This window comes from Triplophysa rosa, linkage group LG15, assembly GCF_024868665.1.
Source record: "Triplophysa rosa linkage group LG15, Trosa_1v2, whole genome shotgun sequence".
In the NCBI taxonomy this organism is placed as follows: Eukaryota; Metazoa; Chordata; class Actinopteri; order Cypriniformes; family Nemacheilidae; genus Triplophysa; species Triplophysa rosa.
The window spans coordinates 5,676,035-5,695,601 of NC_079904.1; the positions used below are offsets into that span (position 1 = coordinate 5,676,035).

Sequence of the window (19,567 nt, forward strand, 5' to 3'; positions counted from 1 at the left end):
GCAGTGTAAGTTATGTGTTATGTATTTTTAAGTTATGTAAGTTATGCAGTCTTTATTCCCCTAACTTTGCAAATTGTTCCCCTTTACCTACAGATATGTACTGAAGAGGTACATTATTGTTACAATTAGTTACGCTGTAAATTATGTTTTATTATGCGGTACATTGCGGGCCGTGTGTCATCCAAAAAACACAAAAAGAGAAAAAAAAAACATAGCATTCCATGAAAACATGGAAAAGAGCAAGTAATACAATACTTCAAAATGCTCCAGTTGTATACCATGTAAAAACTGAGTAAATATTGAGATTATGTCCAAGAAAGTTAGTACTAGAACATCACTTCAGCATCTTTTGATTCAAGTTCCTGATGTAGCGCTTGCAATGAATGCTGCAATTTGACAGCAATGAATAACATAAAAGAACATTCAAATCTATGGACATTACCAGCAAAGACCTGTGCTTCACAATATAATTTAACCATTCTCACTCACAAATGTTCTCTACTTCATTATGCATATAAAAAAATCGTTATATAACAATTATGGTTGCTATTTTGGAACACAGCAACTGGCATTAATAAAAAGATAACTGCTTTCCATTTTGGGATATGAGCAGTACTCTGGCTGCTAATCAGGATGTTCTCCAAATGAGTTAGAAAAAAAGTGAAAACTACCTGTTCTGTTTTATGCAAATGACATTACCCCCATTAAACAAAAGGAACATAGGCATTAAATGATGAGAAGGCAGAGGAGAATGCTTACCGTGGGCTGTTGCATTAGTAGAAATCGTGTTAGTGGTGGCAATGGATGCGTTGGTAACGGTTAATGTTGCTGGTGGCGGGGATGGAAGAAGGGCACACTGGCATTAAATGGAGGTTAGAGTGAAACCAAAAACGCAAGAACAATCATTGGAGCAAATGGTTTGTGTGCATCACAAGCATGGCATGAGATGATTGTGAAAGACAGAATGACAAAACCAATGGCATTCACGAAAAATCGTAGCGACAACTCGGCCCACAAACAAGAATGTTTTCCCAAAAAATATGCTGTATTGAGGATGCTATGAAAATGGAAACATATGAGATTTTCTTTATTTGCCTGTGCATCACCTCCTGCTAAAAACATCTTAAAGGGACAGTTAACCCAAAAATTTAAATTCTGTCATGAATTACTCACTCTCTAGTTGTTCCAAACCTGCATAAATTCCTTTGTTTGGTTGAACACAGAGAAAGATATTTGGACAAATGCTTGTAACCGAACAGTTCTTGGGCCCTGTTGCCTACCATAATAGGTAAAATGATAATGATAGTCAAAAGGGCACCAGAACTCTTTACTTTCCTACATTCTTCAAAACAGGGCCGGCCCAGCCTCTGTTGGTGCCCTACGCAAGATTTTAGATTGCGCCCCTACTATACAAAATAAATAAGTAAATCAATAAAACTATCAGAAAATTCACTTTTTTTAAAAGCAAAATTCATATTTATTTTAATATAACATTAATTGTGATTAACATAAATAGGAAGTAAATAAATAAAAAATATTTGTAATAAAAATGTTTCTAATTACGTACTCATTGATTGAAAATAACGCTGAAAATAAAATAAAACTTTCTCAATAATACTGTAGTTGAAAATTAGAGCTCATAAAACTAATATTTGATTATTATTATTATTATTTAGAAATTTATAATTTTTAACAGTATTTTTAATTATCAGAAAAATGGTTCTAAATAAGCAAGCTTCTCCGAGTGGGATTTGAACTTACAACAGGCAATGAGTCCTGAATGGGAAGCAGGCGCTTTTACCACAAGGCCACAATCTAACACAAGTAATGGGAGCATTTCTTTAACTCATTGAGTGAAGTTTATCTCTCCATTACACTTGCATGATTAATGCGTTAAGATTATTATTATTAATGCAAATGATTAACTATGATGATTATCATTTTTGCGCTCTCGTCTGGCGCCCCTTTGGTCATTTTGCGCCCTAGGCAACTGCCTATGTCGCCTATGCCACGGGGCGGCCCTGCTTCAAAATATCATCTTTTGTTTTCAACAGAACCAAGAAATGTATAAAGTAATTTTTCCTACTATGGTAGTCAATGGGGTCCAAGAACTGTTTGGTTATAAGCATTCTTCCAAATATCTTTATCAAATATCAGAACAAAGACATTTGTACTGATTTTGAACAACTCAAAGTTGAATAAATGACAGAATTTTTATTTTTAGGTGAACTATTCATTTAAATATATGTTTAGGCTTTAAAATACAGCCTTTAAAAGCACTTTTGCTAGTCTCCAGGCCAGACCATTGAGATGCCTGGTTTTGGAGAGGTTTTGGTCCAAAGCTCCTTTAAGATTCTTTTTTCCCCAAAGGAAAAGAAGAAAAACAGTTAAAATATGACAATGACCTTTAGGGTTTCCAGCTGAGGATGTACTGTTATAGATGCACACGGACAAGCTGTTCAGTTGGGGAATTATAGCACAAAGCGAAATAAATAAAAACTTGCTAATTGAGTTATACAGTGTGTACCCTGTTAAAAAAACTTGTTTAATTTGATAGAGTGCAGACTAATCTCCAGACTACAAAATAAATCAGTACAACGGAATACTTCCACAATCAACAAATCAATAAGACATAAAGGAATGTTGTTAATTAGCAAAACTGTATAAATGCGAAGAGCTAAAACTGATGGTGATGATTGTTAATGCAAATTATAACATGACGTGAGGAATTGATAATTATGTGTTCCGCACTAAAACTTTATTATTGGAATATAAGGAATATATAGGGGAATAAAAGGAAATTTCTCCTTACCTGGGCAGCCAAGTCCAGGGGAAGGACAACTTGGGGATTGTGGGGGAAGACTTGGTATGGCTGTACCTTTGAAAGATTGTAACACAACAATTTTAAATTATTTAACAATCATAAATGTCTTGAAACTAGGAAACACAAAAAATCTAACAAAAAAACAATGTGAGAATTCCATACCCAAAATAGCTTAATGTTTACATAATGAAATATGTGTAATATTGCAGAATTGTTAAAGGTTGAGAGAGACGAACAAATAATGTGCAGTAAACAAACAACCTGAAAATAAAACGAAAGTCAAAAATGAATATACAGTATAAAGATTGTGGGAAGGATTCTGAGCTCTCTCTTTCTCTCAACCATGCGTAAAAATTTGCAAGTCTAACACAGAAAAAGAATTAGATTGTAAAAGTGTCATATTTTTCCCATCACTCGGTTTGAAAAATAGAACGTGACCTCAAAACGTCCATGCTGAAACTCAAACACCAACCACTCAAACCTGGAATTTAATAATTTGCCACAGTTGAGTGACTAAAAGGTTCTGCCGGTCCGATTGAATCCAGGCCCAGGAATTCCACCTTTTCTCAACACAAATGCATTAGGGATGTCTGGAACGCTAAATTACATTGCATTCCGCTTTTCAAATCCATCCAATGAATGTGCTAGTGTCTTACAAAAAGCTCAAACTGAATGCATCCACACCAAATCTTCACGTAAATGGAAGCTAAACCCAACAAAAAGAACATGAGCTTTTAGTCATCGGTAATGCGTTGGCCAATTCAAGAGCGTTTCTGTAGGACTGACCAAAATTAGTTAAATCCATTTGCACAAAGCAACACGTGATCAATACAGTATGGAAAACAGCTGTGTACTCCCTGTAAAATAGCAGCAATTGCAATAACATGAGGCTGAGTAAATTATTCAAGATTGAACTTGTTTTGGTGAACTATTCTTCTAAACTTTGAGGAAAGGTCTCAAGTCTCAAGTCTACTTTATTTATAGAGCCCTTTCCACTACAAAGTAGACCAAAGGACTGTACAACCACAACAAAATAAGAAAATAACAACAAGATCAAACATAACAGAAAACGGGAAAAATTAAAACAATTCATCTTACAAAAGTCAACAATTAAAAGCAGTAGAAAACAAGTTTGTTTTCACGCGTGATTTAAAAACATCAACTGAGGGTGCGGATCTGATGTCAGGTGGAAGGGTATTCCATAGTCTTGGGCCGGCGACCGAAAATGCGCGATCCCCTTTGGTTTTCAGGCGAGCTTTCGGAACTGAAAGCAATAAGCAATTAAATGATCTTTGAGGTCTACCCGAGTTCATGTGAATCAAGTCCATAATATATCCTGGGGCCTTATCATGGACAGCTTTAAAAACGTACAGCAACACCTTGTACTGAGTCCGACATTTAACCGGAAGCCAATGCAGCTTTTCCAAGACTGGAGTGATATGCTTCCTTTTCTTTGTACTAGTGAGGAGCCTCGCAGCTGCATTTTGGACCAATTGCATTTTTGATATAAGAGATTGGCTCACTCCCAAATAAACTGCATTACAGTAGTCCAAACGGGAGGTGATCAATGCATGAATCACTATCTCGAGGTCAGAAACAGACAAAAAAGATTTCATTTTTGCAATAGTCTGAAAAAAGCAACCCTTTACCACACCTTATCTGTTTATCAAACGTTAGAGCAGAGTCAAAAATTACACCCAGATTTCTTATTCCAAATCCCAAATCGCTTTGAAAATAATTTGACTAAAGTCCAGTTAATCCCTATAGATGTCAAGATAATCCATGTCATAGCAGGGTGACTTTAAACACTCTTAAATACATGAATAAAGATGTCACACTAAGGCAGCTGCCAGCTGTCTAGGGTTATAGCACGGAAGCTCTGATCATCTTTTGCATTAAAAGACCCAGAATGCTCCTCTGCTGAGGTGTGATCGCCGTCTCCCGCTGGTCTTGTCAAAAGGATGAGAGGGAACCACTTGAGTAGCCAATGGAAACAAAGGGGAGGGTAGCGTTTTAGAAGCATGCTTATTAGTGACAGCATTAGTTTTGCTCCAGGCTCAACTTCACGGGCCTCTTAACTTCATGCCAACATCACAAGCACAGCTGGTTGTAACTGAGCAAAGGAAATAGTTATGTGTCATTGGTTCCAGCGTCTAACTGTCTGCTGTGGGCTTCAGGGGGTCTTACTTAGCTCTTGTGAAGGTCAAAAAATGCTAGCTAAAAGCAAATGTGGATTGTTTAGTATGATACTGCAAAAATCCTAAATGAATGAATAAGACAAAATAACATAGCATGAAGCTATATAAAACACATAATTATGTACAACAAGCATCTGTAGGAACAGCAAAACATTGATTTACATTATGCATTGCAAGCCACTACAGACGTATTAAGCATGTTAGCAGTTAGCAACTCACCACTAGATGAAACGGCTGATGTTAAATGTATGCAGTTTGGGTAACAGACTGCAAAAGAAGACGAGAAATAAGTTGCATAACATTTAGTATAAGCAATGAACGTAAACCAGGCGACGGGGGTTCCACACTATCAAGTCAAAAGAATCAAAACATCAAATAGACAATTTACATTTTCATTTCTGCATTTGGCAGGCATAAAACTACGTACATCCAGTACGAGATGTGCTTTGTTATCAGTTTGTGTTTCCTGGGAGGATCGAACATTGCATGCTTACCAACCAAGCAACCTGAAAGGCTTTGAAAACAGTATATATTAACATAAAAAGACAGCCTTTATTTATTTGCACATATGATCTGATATTATCTCAATAAAGACAGAAAGAATCAGATCCCATGCTTTTAACATCCTCCTGACAAGTAAAGACCTGTATTCAAACTGTTGGCGAGTGGAAAAAAGCACGTCCAAGACATACCACAGGCCAAATGTTAATGTAAGATGCGTAGCTTTATCTAGAGAACAGAAGGTATACTGAGAGTTCATGCATTGATCTGAGGCGCCGTAGTTTAGAGGGACGCTTTTTTCCACGGACTGCAGGCCCAGCTGTGTTGGGCATCTAGAGTTTCAGGAACCCAGTTAAGTGGAAGAAAGAAGTCCCTGGTGAGGTTCCTTGTGCATCTAAATCACGTCTGCCTTTATCCCTCCCAGAGCTCATTTCCCTACACTGAGCGTTGGAGGATGTTTGAAGGACTGTAATAATTGCAACTTAGCTTTGCTGGTAGTTGAAAGGAGTTCTCAAGATCCTTTCTGCATTCTTTCAGAATATGCAAAAGCAATGGAAACCTGTGATGGTACATTATTGTGCCAAAGTGATAAAAGCATGGTAAAACCATGATACTTTGATGGATACCATGGTATTTTTGCACTCCAAGGTATTTCCTAAAGATACTAGGATATGATACTCTCAGCTCGCGGTTCGATACGATACTGGGTTTACGATTGCATCACGATGTTAGGGGGGAAAACTAACATTAAGAAACTGACACTCAAATGACAGATGTTTCCCAAAACATTAACCATTTTTAGTAACATTTGTTATTTTGTTAAAGAATTGAAAACATTCAAGGTTTTTATATAAACTGCCCACGGGGAAGCTTATACAGCGACATTATTTACAACACTGGCAACAGACAATTGCGCATATCAACCACATGGGGAACCCGTGAGCAAAGCTTCTATAATGTGGCTTTAATAGCTATACGATACATATCTTAATGTTTTTGTATTGCAATACTACGATATATTGTTACACCCCTAAAAGATTCTGTGAAACACCAGATAAGTTATTTTGAGAAATGTCTCAAATGTTCATACAATGGAAGTCAATAGGGGCTAGTGTTGTTTGGTTTCCAACTTTAAAATAGGTCTCATTTTCCGCAAAAGTAAAAGTATTAAGATAACAGTATATATATTTTTGGGCGAACTATCACTTTAAGCACTATGTGGTATTGTTAACCTATCCAGCTTTGACATCATTAACAAAACCAGCTTTGACACCATTTATCCAAAACCAAATACTCACTGCAGCTGAGTGTGCTGTCGGTCTGCGTGGAACTGCCTGGGATAGTCCAAAAGTGATGATCCCAGTCAACGACATTACCCTCTACATCACAGGTGAGGGCGGATAGCTCTGAGTAAGGCATGGCATAATCCCACAACCGGAAATTGTAAATGAAGCCGTCCATATTCTGTTCATCCGCACTGACCAAGTTTGACCCTTTTCCTCCAATCTGGAAGATGCCTCCACTCTGCAGAGTGTAAATCTGAGAGGATGCGCAGATGTTGGCACGATATCTGCCTCCAAAGTACAGCGCCACGAGGCCAGAAGACTTGGTCCAGGTGAGACAGATGAGCGCCATGTCCAAGGTGATGTCCGAGCTTGTGATCAGGTCATTTACAGAGCAGTAGGAACTGCCTATGTATAGCATCATTCCGCTCGCTGTCTTTTCAAATGCCAGTAATGTTGTCCTGTCACCGTCGGACAGAGTAAAGATGGTCTCTGTGCTCTTTTCGGCAGTGCGGGCAATCTCAAAGCACACAGTGAATGCGGTAAGTTCAGGAAGGGTGACTGAGTTGGCCACTCTTACTATACTCTTGCTGCTCTTTGGTATTGTGACCTTCTGGTTCCTCAGAGCCACAGCCACTGCAAGGGAAGACATTATATCTCATGACAATGCAAATGTCTTTAAAAATGCTGAATTAAAAGGATAGTTCTCCCAAAAGTGAAAATTCTTTCATTATTTATTCAGCCTCTTCATTTCAAACCTGTAAGACTTTCTTCTGCAGAACACAAAAGAAGATATTCTAAAGAACACTGGTAACCGAACAACAACGGAACCCATTGACTTGCATTGGTTTTGTGTTCATACAACAGAAGTGAATGGCTACCGCCTTTGTTCAGTTAACAACATTCTTCAAAATATCATCTTTTTGTGTTCTGCAGAACAAAGAAAGTCATACAGGTTTGAAATGACAAGAGGGTGAGTAAATCATGACAGAATTGTCATTTTTGTGTAAACTATCCATTAAAATAGTTTTTGGAACCTACAGTAATTGACTTCTCAGTAGACAGCAACTGTGGGGTTTCAGGAGTAAAAGTCTTTTTCCTCCATATTTGCTCTTAACAATAACAAAACACTTTAAAAACAGACCTTCAATTCAGAATTTGTTGTGATTTGGTTTGGTATATTGAATAGAATTCTCTAATAAAAGTCTCTAGTGTAAAAATACTGTTGTGCTTTACTGGCTACAACATAGACAAATATGAATATGTTGTGGCATGTCTTACCGTTGAGAAAAATTCTAATAAAACTATCCAAGTTTGTCAGGAACATTATATTAAATAGTCATTGGACAAACATACTGAAGTTCTTCCAAACTGGACAGTCATATTTCAATGCCCAGGTTAAACCACCTCTTAAGTCACATTTGCTGACACATTTACTTTTGACACCGCTCCAAATTGGTAGAGTTTTGTGTATGTTGGCGCTCTCACTATGAAAACCACAGCCAATCTGCAATGGAAAAATATACGCCCAGTTGTTCTTTTAAGATTCTGCATGGCTTTATGCTCATTGCACTTCTTATTTGTGATGAACATTCCCTACTGACATCACCAGCATAGAATGATCATAGAACATGTAAATAGTTGATTTAAGGTTAAACATTAATGACATTGTTTTTGAACGTGTTTTTTTCCCAAACGGCCAGACAAAGCAAACAGTGTAAATATGGGTATATGTGTACTTTAACATCAGTCTGTCTTCTTAATAGAAGGGTTTTAATTTGCTAGTCTTGTATTTCTTCTGAGAACATTGCGTTGTTTTGTTGCAACAAGCGAACAAATATGCATCTACCAGTTTACAAAGGCACCTTTGTTGTTTGGACAATAGGCTACAGCTACAGTACATACTGTAAGAGAGTATGAACGTCCAGAAGTTTGGCTGTGGTTTTGTTCATAGTGCTTTGGTCTGAATTGACGGACTATGATAAGACAACATCAAATATTTAACACAAACTTAAATCAGTGTGTGACTTTATAACTTATTCAATACTATACTTCTTGCACATTTTCATACTTGTTCTCCAGCAATATATTTAAACATCAACATATCAAGGTAAATGTGCTTGAAATGCAAAATTATATCTAATATTCTACAATAGTAAGATTTTTAAGATCTTTAAGTTTTCAGGGAATGCATCTTGAATTAAGTTTACATTTCCAGGTAATTGCTTTATTTAAGATTCTATTCAATTTAAATGAAATTACTTAATATACTTAATTCAATCATACTTAATATCTTAAACAATTTTGCTTCTCAATTAAATTTGTTTTATTTTAAAGATGTTTAGACGCTTTAACAAAATACTGATTAATATGGATAGTTTCATTGGACGCACACGCCTGGCCTAAAGTTAACTCCCGGTCTGTGTTTGTTGATTGGTCTGGCTAGTTTTAACAATATTTATACCACGGGGCTGTTGAATGCTTCATTCTGATCGGCTGACGAACGTTCCACGGTTGTGCATTATTTTTCAGTTAAACGCACACCTATGAAGTAGTTCCAGATCTGACGACCAAATTACAGTTCCATATCACTGCGCCAAGTTTAACTGAATAAGGTTATACTGTAGCCTACTGCCCACCACTGAATACGGATCTAACAACAGACAAAATGACTATAACTATTAATATTTATGGACAGCATGAACATTTCAACAACAAGGGCGACATCGCTGTACAGGACTGTTCAGACAAAAAAACGAAAGCATATATCAAAGGTAGCGGCAAACTACATCACACAATCAGCAGGTTAAAGATAAAACACGAAAAAAAAACAACCCCAGCTTAAATTCGTCTGTGGAATGGGTAAACAGGACTTTAAACACACAGCAGCAAGCTTTCCATGCCACTGCGAGAACCGCAGCTGTGTCACGTTTTGTCTCCCTATACTTTTATTATATGACAGGGGTGTTAAATATGATGAAAACAAATCAAATATATATATTTGGCTTTTCTCTCGCAATGAAGCAAACGCGTGTGCATGTGCGCTGTCTGTCTTATGCAGGCTCAAGCAACGGTTTCAGATGAGATGCGTAAGAAATTAGTCCTACCAACAAGTGCATTCCGGGACAAATACCTTACAAATGTCTTGAGATAAAACATCGGAACAACGTCTTGTGGTGTAGTAACCCCGGTGTGCATTATTTTCAAAAAATTCAACGGCCCATTGTCAATTATTCCTTACATATTTTATATTTCAATCCATTTATATTCATATTAATATTTTATTGTATAATAATTGTATTAAATAAACAATTTATTTAATTTTATTGTGTTAATTTTTTTAAATAAACAATTTGTTGAATGGATCGAGGGACTGTCACATTTAAGTTTAGCCAAGTAGGCCTAACTGTTCTTCTACTGGTAACCCAAAATAATACTGACTAGACATACTTTTACTGTAACTAGCTAGCTAATGTAATTTACTCCTTATTTCTTTTGCTTGTTATCAGAAATAATCTGCAGGTACTCTAGTTTGCATATGTGTACCTGTAGTTAAGGCTGGGCCACAAAAGTGTGCATGTACAGTAATGTTTGATAATGTTGTTGTTTTGAAACCATCTATACTTAGTGATGAGTGATTTTGTCTTGTTGTATTGTAGCGCAATACTCTTACTGACAGAATAAAAATAACATATATATATATATATATATAATTAAATGTTTAGGAATTTTGACACAAAAATACAATGGGATGATAATGGTAGGATGAAAGGCAATGCAATATGCAATATGAGCAGCTGCAGTATGAAATGGAGCAGTAGAGTTTAGCAATCTAATCTTGATAATGCTGCAACAGGTTATCTGTGAGGTATGATGTTTTTCAAAACTAAATCAAAACTTTGTGTTCACCTGGAACAGTTACCTGCAGTGTATCGACTTCATAATGCTATAAATAATAAAAGCACAGCAAAACATAAATGACAGCATCCCAAATGAATGTCATCCTATCTCATAACAGGATCTGACGCATAACAATAAATACAATCGAATAAAACAATAAGCATTATTTAAAATCTTGCCTCAAACATACCTTGCTTGTAACTGATATGGAAGCCTTTCTTTTGGACGCTAAAGTCTGAATTAAAGGCAACCTCCATTACATTTCCAGTGGAGTTGAGAGTAAATCCATTGGCTGTTAAACCGCAAAATTTGACATCGCTCGTGCCAGTGCTGACGACGACACGGTCATAGATGCAGCCGTGCGCTTCCTCGAGATCAAAATCTAGGAAGGTGATCTGCACTATGAAGCCGGCTGGGGCCTGTATGGTCCATTTGCAGGCCTGACTGGGTGGGTAGTCAGAGGGGTAGCAGGGGGAAGTAAATGAACCCAGGGAGTCGGTGAGCAGCACATTGCAGTTGGCGGTGCAGCTTGGTGCTACTGCAATTAAACAGGCACATGTCACTTTACCTTGCGAGACACGGACAGTGGACGTAGGACAGAGTTAATACAGAGGGCAAGCACAGGAGAAACAGATAATAAGAAAACGCGTTGAGACAGACACCGAGTTAGTCAGTGCATCAGGGACAGACAAGAAGGAAAACAGATATAAGTCTCATTCGTGTAATATTTATGACGTTATTAACCGATTAAATTAGCATGTTTTACTTCACGAAGCGCCAGTTAACCGTTTTTAAATGTCAAACTTACAACATACTGTATATACTGTATATATATATTTATCATGTTTTAAATGTTAATTTTGTGTAAAAAATCTGTTTTTTTGTTTTTCCATTATAGAGAAACAAGGCTCATGCATTGTTATTTAACTATTTGGTAGACTAATCAAATATGTCTCTAGTAAGATTCTGTAGGATTCTCATAAGTCAGCTCATGTGGACTGAAAGAACCATAAGGAAACTTTAATGTCTCAAAAATAAGTGTACTTGTTCATAGACTCTTGAGAAGTATATAAGGGAAAACCACAACACTTTGGCAAATTAACCAGCGTTGAGAAATTCCCACTGCAGTCCAATCAAACTTTCTCAAGTGGCAGCGGCTTCCTCAGGATACAACCACTAAATTTGATTTCCATAAACAAACAATACTGACAGCGAAATGTCATAAAAAAGTCAAAGGATGTCTCCAGTGGGATTAAAAGAAATAAAATCAACTTCTCCATTTGAGGAAATTGGCACTATTCAATGTGTTCTTCGGGAACGTTCATATTATTTCATAGCATTTTTTCTTTATGGAAAGAGAAATTTTCCCTTACAGTAACTGTACTGTTGAGAACAAGAAACTGAATTTTCATGCATGAGATGTTAAAGCTCTTTGCATTAAAAACATCCAAAAAGCACAAGGGTCCATTAAAGCGGCTATGAAGAGATGAGTGTTCATGCTACCTCTAAAATCTTGTGGTCATACGTCTAAAAACAAAGGAAGGAAATGTAGGATTTGATGGTTTTACACAGATTCCAGGTGGGAACAATAAAGTTGGGACACTTCAGTCTTGAGAGCTGGACTCTAATGGTAAAATGCATCTATTCTATATAAAGGAAAAACGATCTTCCAGTTGTGGGTATGAAGCCCAAACCACGTATTGTATTCAAGAATAGCAGTCACTTTAGAGACCTGACTCTTCAGATACCTTGTGCTCACTGGACAGCTGAAAAAGAGACTGGATTTCAAAATCTTTTGTAATTTATTCCAAAGTCTTTTTATACCATTACCTATAAGAGAATCAATTCAATAAGTAACCACGAAAAATAACAATAACCAAGCGCTCCAAACGAAAACTGCCACACATTTCAATATCTATTATACTGTGTAATATAATAAGTGCATAAAAAAGCACATCAAGATATGGTGTCAAGATTAACAGAACTGTTTTATTTCTTTTGGCAAATGTACCCGTTTTTGCAATAATTATGTTATATGACAGATTTTGGATAACCTAATGGAATAATGCAAGGTGCTGTTTGCTATTTATCAATCTACACCCTGTGGTTTTCCCACAGACCTCTGCCTGTATTCAAGCAAAATTATAATAAAACTAAATTAATAAAATACAAAAAATAGAAAGTATGTGATGAAAATGCTTTTAAAGCTTTGTTGACTTTAATAATGTATTATAACACAATAAGTCTTATGCAAGTTGTAGACGGTAAAACAATTCTTATACCACATTTATTATCACATGCAGGCATTGTGAATCCAAAAAACACATGTATAGCAGATTATTGCATGTCTCAGGCAATTCCCAAATTGTCAGTTGATAAATCAGTCGATAGATCTCGGAAAGCTACTAATTAATATTCATGAGCTGAACTATCTGAGCCTTCTCAAAATGGTCCATTTTGGGCAATCAAATACATTGCACAAACACCAGAATAGTCGACCAGTCACTCGGGTCACGGCAAAGCCTGCCCCAACCGAGCCTTAATCAAAACATCTGGGACAGATAATGGTGGAAAATTCAACCTTTGCCCAGAAAAAAGGAAATATGTAAGGAAAGATCACACTTTCCTCCATTATGCCTGGGGGTTTAAACAAGCAAGGAGTAGGATCAGCTTTTGACAAGTGGCCTGAGAGTGTTTTGCAGAAAGAAACTGAAATCACTATTGGACAGAATCACGCTACTGGAATATCCTACTGTTTTATAGACGCGCAAGGCTGTCAGCTGGCGCTAAAGAGTGGCCCACAGTATTAAGCAGCACGGTCAACCATGCCAGTGTGTTTGTGCCACACCGTTGACCTGGCACAACGGAGTCTGGTACTCACATCCAGAGCTCTGGATCCCGTAAAGAACATAGTTTCAACTCAACTGAATATTTTGTACTGTGTTTGTCATCTATACAGATGCGGAAAAAATTCCAAAAGACCATTCCAAAATTTCTTTTAATCAGCATTTCTAGATGTATTGTGTCTGTTAAATTTCAACAAAATCTAACCTCAGGAGTAACATCAAGTCATCCAACAGCAATGTGAAAGACAGATAGCATGGAAAGACACATGAAAATTGTGATAAAAAGTGTTAGGTTATAACATAAAAAAATATATTTGAACTTTTCCTAAATATATGTACAAATGTTACTGTTGTGTTGCTTAAAAGTAAATATGAACTTGTTTTCTTTGCGGTATTTGAGGTCTAAAAAAACAGAGAATCTTTTCTGTAATTTTTACCCGTTTCTCCAGTTCTCATTTTCTACAAGTAAATGCAAATAGAAACAATATTTGAATGTACAATTTGGGAGAAATATTGTTAGTAGTTCACAGAATTAAACAAAAATGATCATTTCACCTAAACACATACCTATAAATAGTAAATCGAGAAAAACTGAAAATAATTTTGAAATGGTCTCTTAATTTTTTCCACAGCTGTATATATACAATCAGAAATAACACTCTACACTCAGACATCAACACATTAGGGACAACAGAACCGTTTGTCTAAAGTAATAACATTACAACAGCCAAGCGTATTTGTTTTCCATTGTCATTTCCAGTCTAGACAAATCAGCCGTATTCTTCACAGGTCAAAACATAAATATATAAATAAATGAAGATGCTGATGAGATTTGAGCATTGTGGTGAAGTGGCTGATGATGAAATGAAGGTCAATGAAGGCCTGATTGCACATGAGGAATGAAGAGCTTTGACCTGAAAATGTTATTTTAGAAGAAAGGCCGCTTTGAATAGATGCCAAAGGATGGAAGGCCAGATCTACAGCGAGGCTAAAAGCATGCGAAATGTAAAAACAACTCTTTCAGCAGCGTTTGTGAACGCTGTATTCCTGATGTTTCTAATGTCTCTGGCTCTTCTGGTAGATTTCATGCTGTGTCTGTACCTCAGGTGCACTTCAATCTTAAGCCACGGGTTGTGTAATTGCTTAACTGAGTTCTGTCGTTTCAAATGTCTGTCTTTGTGTGTGTTTATAACGGAACACTTTTGAAGTATTCCTTTAAGGATCTGCTTTTAAAATGAGTTTTTTACTTGGCTCTTAAACAAAACAGAGCAATTATTTTACAAAGATCTGTTGGGAACAGAGACAAAACCCGCTAACATACCCACGAGGAAAAAGAAGACAGCCATGCTAATGATACGTGGCAGAAAAACAAGGGTATTCCACAAATAAACGTGCGACATGCTGTGCTGCGGCTACAGCGCAAACACAGAACAAAAGCATAGGGTGAACCTATGCGCAAAGGGTTTGTTCCCTTCGAATGCCAAAATCACATCTGGTTTTAATGACAAGCCCCTGCAGAGGGACAGTAAAGATTCCCCCTCTGGCTTCTGATGTCTGGGCGGGCTGTTTACACAATGTGACAAATCCGATTTAATCAACAAGATATTTAATCAAGAACTTTCCAAGTTTGAGCAAGGTCTGATTTAGATGTGATCTAAATGAGGTCTGTGAGATCACCAGAAGCCACATATTTTGATTTCTTATTTTTGTTCAGTTAAAATGTATTTGAAATGACTCTTGGGCTTCTAAAATCTATTACTTTTTAAATAGTCTTCGCAGTTTTTGAACGCTCACAAGATTAACACACTTCTAAAATCTCATCTAAACCTGATTCCCGGCATTAAAACGGATCTTTCCTTTAAACCATTTTTGACGGGCAGCCAAAGACTGTAAACATTCCTGCTCGGACCAATATAACAGTATGAAATAATCAGGCAGCCAATTGTATGCGACTAATAGTAAAATACACATGCGTTTCATATGCCACTCACTGAGAACTTCAAGAATTCAACAACAAATCGAATAAGGGATCACGGCGCCGTGATGTTTTCTTTAGTGGTAGTTGTGTGTGCGTGTGTGTCTGTGTGTGTGTGGGGGGGGGGGGTGTTGTTACACAGACTTATGTCACCTCTACGAAAATGACTAAAGGTTTTGCGTAATGACTGGCCTGCAAACAGGAGCAGGCATGGTAAACAGTTTAGTCAGGAGGTGCATGCTGAGAGGCCACGGACAGGGCTGGCAGGATCACACATCTCGCCCTTGGGTACCATTTTAATCGAACGTATACGCAGGATCTTTCTGCAATGAGCTCATTATCGTCGGCTGAGGTAAATCTCCACAAGCAGCATGATTGTGTCACTTATTTGGACAGAGATGTAAAGGGGATTTCATAAGAGGTTTCATGCTGATTCTGTGAATTTTTATATGTTCCCATTTGGATGAGGTCTGTATAGCTGGCTGTGATTTCTAAGCAAAGCACAACAAAAGCATGTTATGGATAAAGGCGGATGAGAAATGCAATTTTGATTCAACTCAAGGAAACTGAGAGTAAAAGGTACAAACATGTACGTATATAAAGATGAGAGTTATTGAAATAAGCCAGAAGCACATGAAAAGTCAAGATGAGGAATTAAAAAAGGAAAAGTTAACAAATGAAAGCAATGTTGGTTAGCATGATGAGTACAATACTGAACATACATGCATACATATAAATATCATATCAATAAAACATAATCATGGTTTACAGTTTCAGATGTCAGAGTATTTGCAATATTATGTATTTATAGTGCTTCTTTACCTGATGTTTGAAGGCACATCAGCAGCAGGACAACTGAGAGAATCTTCTGGAACTTCCATCTCCACCACCTACCACTGATGAACGAAACCCTGCCAGGCAAATTTGGCAAATGAGATACTCCAACAAAACCACAACTCTATTTAATATCTTATTTGGATTGTTGTGTAGATAAAACAATTGAAAAGAAAACCACATGTAAACCCACCCTGGCATCAGAGGTTGGATGTCACGTGAAACACATGGATGTTAAAAATTGCATTAAATGTTGTTTACACAAATTGCAAACGGTTGTTGCTTCTTATTACTCAGTGTTCGAACACTTCATACGTAAAACTCACGCTTTCTCATAAACACTTCGACGGCAGCACAATATCTTTATATATTCTGACGTGTCTATAATTTGGGAGAACTTTGAAGGTTTAAATTATGCATTTGCAGCATGGAAACAAGTTATTTTTTTCTTGTCAAAAGACTGACCACAGCGACGCAAAAGCTGCCTTGTTACATAATGACTAATCGTTCTCCCATGTCAGGGGTAATAAGTTTTCTGAAACCAACATTTACAAAGCATAACTTGAAATGACAGCAAACTATAAACTAAGATACGTTTGCCAAACAAGAGAGTCAGCCATGGTTTATTTACCAGAATAACTGTATTCAATGTGTTCACTTTCAACGTGTACTGTATAAGTGACAGCGGGTAAAATATACCTGGAGTTATTGTAGACTGTACACGTACATGCATAAAACATTCAGTATGTGACAAACTGTCAGTAACTTGCTGGCAGAAGCATAAAATAAACATCTTTCATAAAGAGCAATACAGGTATATGACTAACTATAGGCCCTACTGTTTTTCTTTCAGATTAAACATGAAAAAATGGTCTAAAGATATGGCATGGAGAAAACGTTGCTGTTGGATTTCTTTCTTCAACATTCTTCAACATTTTTATTCAAAACGTATATGCACATATTTGTGGTCTTCACTATGAACCACATTAAGATGAAAGATCTGCAACTGAATTTTAACAAACAATTACAACCTCTGGTCTAAAATCTGCTTCCAAGAAGGCGAACTCCAGCGAGCCATTATCCGAAGTTCATGGAAAATGAAGACTCCAGTGGGAAAAGATGATCACTAGAGACCTCATAAGTTATTCTCTCGAAGACATTATTTGTTTAATTGGGCATTGTTCCTTCGCATTAGGTTTACGGATGTCTTCATTAAAACAAATCGATGGAAAAGTCCCTTCATCTGAGACTGAGTATGGTATAATGAGATTATCTCAATGCTTCATTTGATACCACGCTTAATAACACATAAGTCCAAAATCTTTTGTTGCCAAGCCTTGAAGTTGTGAAGAACAAGATCATGTGTGAGGTCTCGAGATCTTTTATCATTTCAACCACCATTGTTGAGAAACTCAATTTGGCTAGCAGCACAATAGCTGTGGCCCTGTAGTCATATTTTATTTAACAACAACAGCACGCCACCCGTCACGTTCATCAACAGGCCCAACATGGTTGAATAAAAACATGTTAAATGGGATCCTATCCCTTTAAACAAAGTCAGGTTATTGCTCTTCGCTGGGAATGTAAATAGTCTTATCTGAGTTGAATTCAAAGTCAACATCCAGATTCAAATGCTGATTATAAATCTGAATGCTACATATTTTACGTTCTAAATAAATAAAGTTATATAGAGACTTTAAATCATCTCTGTGGGATGGCACATTTCTCACCACAATAATCCGAGACACAGAAGAGCCACAGAAGCCATTTCTTTCGACCATTATATAATATTCATGTAATACATGACATTAAAGAAAACATGAATATGGCTCAGAACATTCAACTAAGAATATGTAAATACATGAATGGGGTCAGCGACTCAAGAGACCATGCAAGCAGAATAAAGAACTTGATTCATCTTGGCAGAAAGTGCCTTATTCACCAGTAAAAGACTATAGAAAATTATGAAGTTAGAAATGAATACAATTCCTAAATATGAAAATCATTCAGTAAAATGTGTCTACACTCGAAGAGAAGTAATCTTCTGTTTTACTCTTCAAGACAGCCTTAGTTATACTTAATGAAAAATGATTCACGAAATAAACTGATGGACCACTAATAGGAAAATTGGGGGACATTAAAATGTCAATGGTGGTTTTGGCCTTGGTAAAAAAAATAACAAGCAGTTAATGACAAAGGTTTTTAGCTTTAGAAGTGACTGCAATGTACATCAACAGTTTTTAATTATTCTCCAACTTTAGAGACACCACATCTGTCATCAGGCAAATTGGATATTCGTCATTCTCTCATTTTTCTCTGACACCTGAACTCATCACATCTAATGACACAAATTCCAACTTTAAAAACCAGATGAACTAAGCTACAAGTTTGATACAGGCGCGTTCCTTTATGACGCAAAAAATGATGGAGCAAGTTAACTTTTTTGAGACATGAAGGAAAGCCCAGCTCTTTACCCTATTATATACTCTTACACCTTTATTCGTCTATATCTGTAAGTGTTATAAACATTTCCATTATCCACGATTAAACAAAATCATTGTAATGTAACACCCAATCTTTTGGGTTATCGATGCATTTCTGCCCTGCGTAAAACAACGTCAAAATATGCACAACACACCAAAGTCTTATCAGGACAAACTTACGTTTTATATACAAGCTATGAGGTGATATCTTTTTGGAAAATCAACAATGGCTCAAATGAAAATGTTTTAACCAAACGACTAACTAATCTGTTAGAAATGTAGCTACACATCATCTCTTACAAATTCTATACCCACAAAAAGTAGGCTATGGCCAGCGAAAGACAAACAGAAAACAATAGCCTGTTTCTTTAGATTAAGCCTAAAGATGTCATTTAATGAAGAATTATGTAGAAAGCTGAGGTAAACTTACATGATTTCATTGAAGCTCGTCGCTTTGAAGGCGCATTATATCTTTTCCTCAGACTGAACTTGAGAAACTTTTAGAGGCAGCGCACCACCAACTCACGCGCCACGCCGACGCGTATCAAAAGCGCATTGTCGTACAGAGATACCAAAAGAGATACCAAATATCTGTTTTGATGGATCCGTTCTCCGTTTGGACAGATGCTGGCCTGGGTTCAGCGCTAACGGGAGTTTACTAGACAAAACTGTGTGTGTCCCACCACTGGAGGCAGTTCTGAATAGAGCCCCACCCTACATTAA

The 19,567-nt window shown here is 36.9% G+C and overlaps 1 protein-coding gene across 9 annotated transcripts in view; it reads right to left on the minus strand.

Annotated features, from left to right (window-relative positions):
- The window catches only part of adgrg6 (adhesion G protein-coupled receptor G6), a 38,711-nt gene extending 19,144 nt beyond the window's left edge, over window positions 1–19,567 (minus strand). For 2 of the 9 annotated variants that reach the window (XM_057353561.1, XM_057353560.1), the window contains exons 1-7: window positions 19,275–19,567; window positions 16,350–16,438; window positions 10,897–11,244; window positions 6,822–7,442; window positions 5,242–5,289; window positions 2,813–2,878; window positions 760–828 (exon numbers count right to left, since the gene is read on the minus strand). In XM_057353561.1, the coding sequence (XP_057209544.1) occupies window positions 760–828; window positions 2,813–2,878; window positions 5,242–5,289; window positions 6,822–7,442; window positions 10,897–11,244; window positions 16,350–16,438; window positions 19,275–19,276 (1,243 nt within the window). In that variant the 5' untranslated portion in view covers window positions 19,277–19,567. The remainder of the gene's footprint in view (window positions 1–759; window positions 829–2,812; window positions 2,879–5,241; window positions 5,290–6,821; window positions 7,443–10,896; window positions 11,245–16,349; window positions 16,439–19,274) is intronic. The other 7 variants (XM_057353568.1, XM_057353564.1, XM_057353569.1 and 4 more) reach the window with 4 other exon arrangements.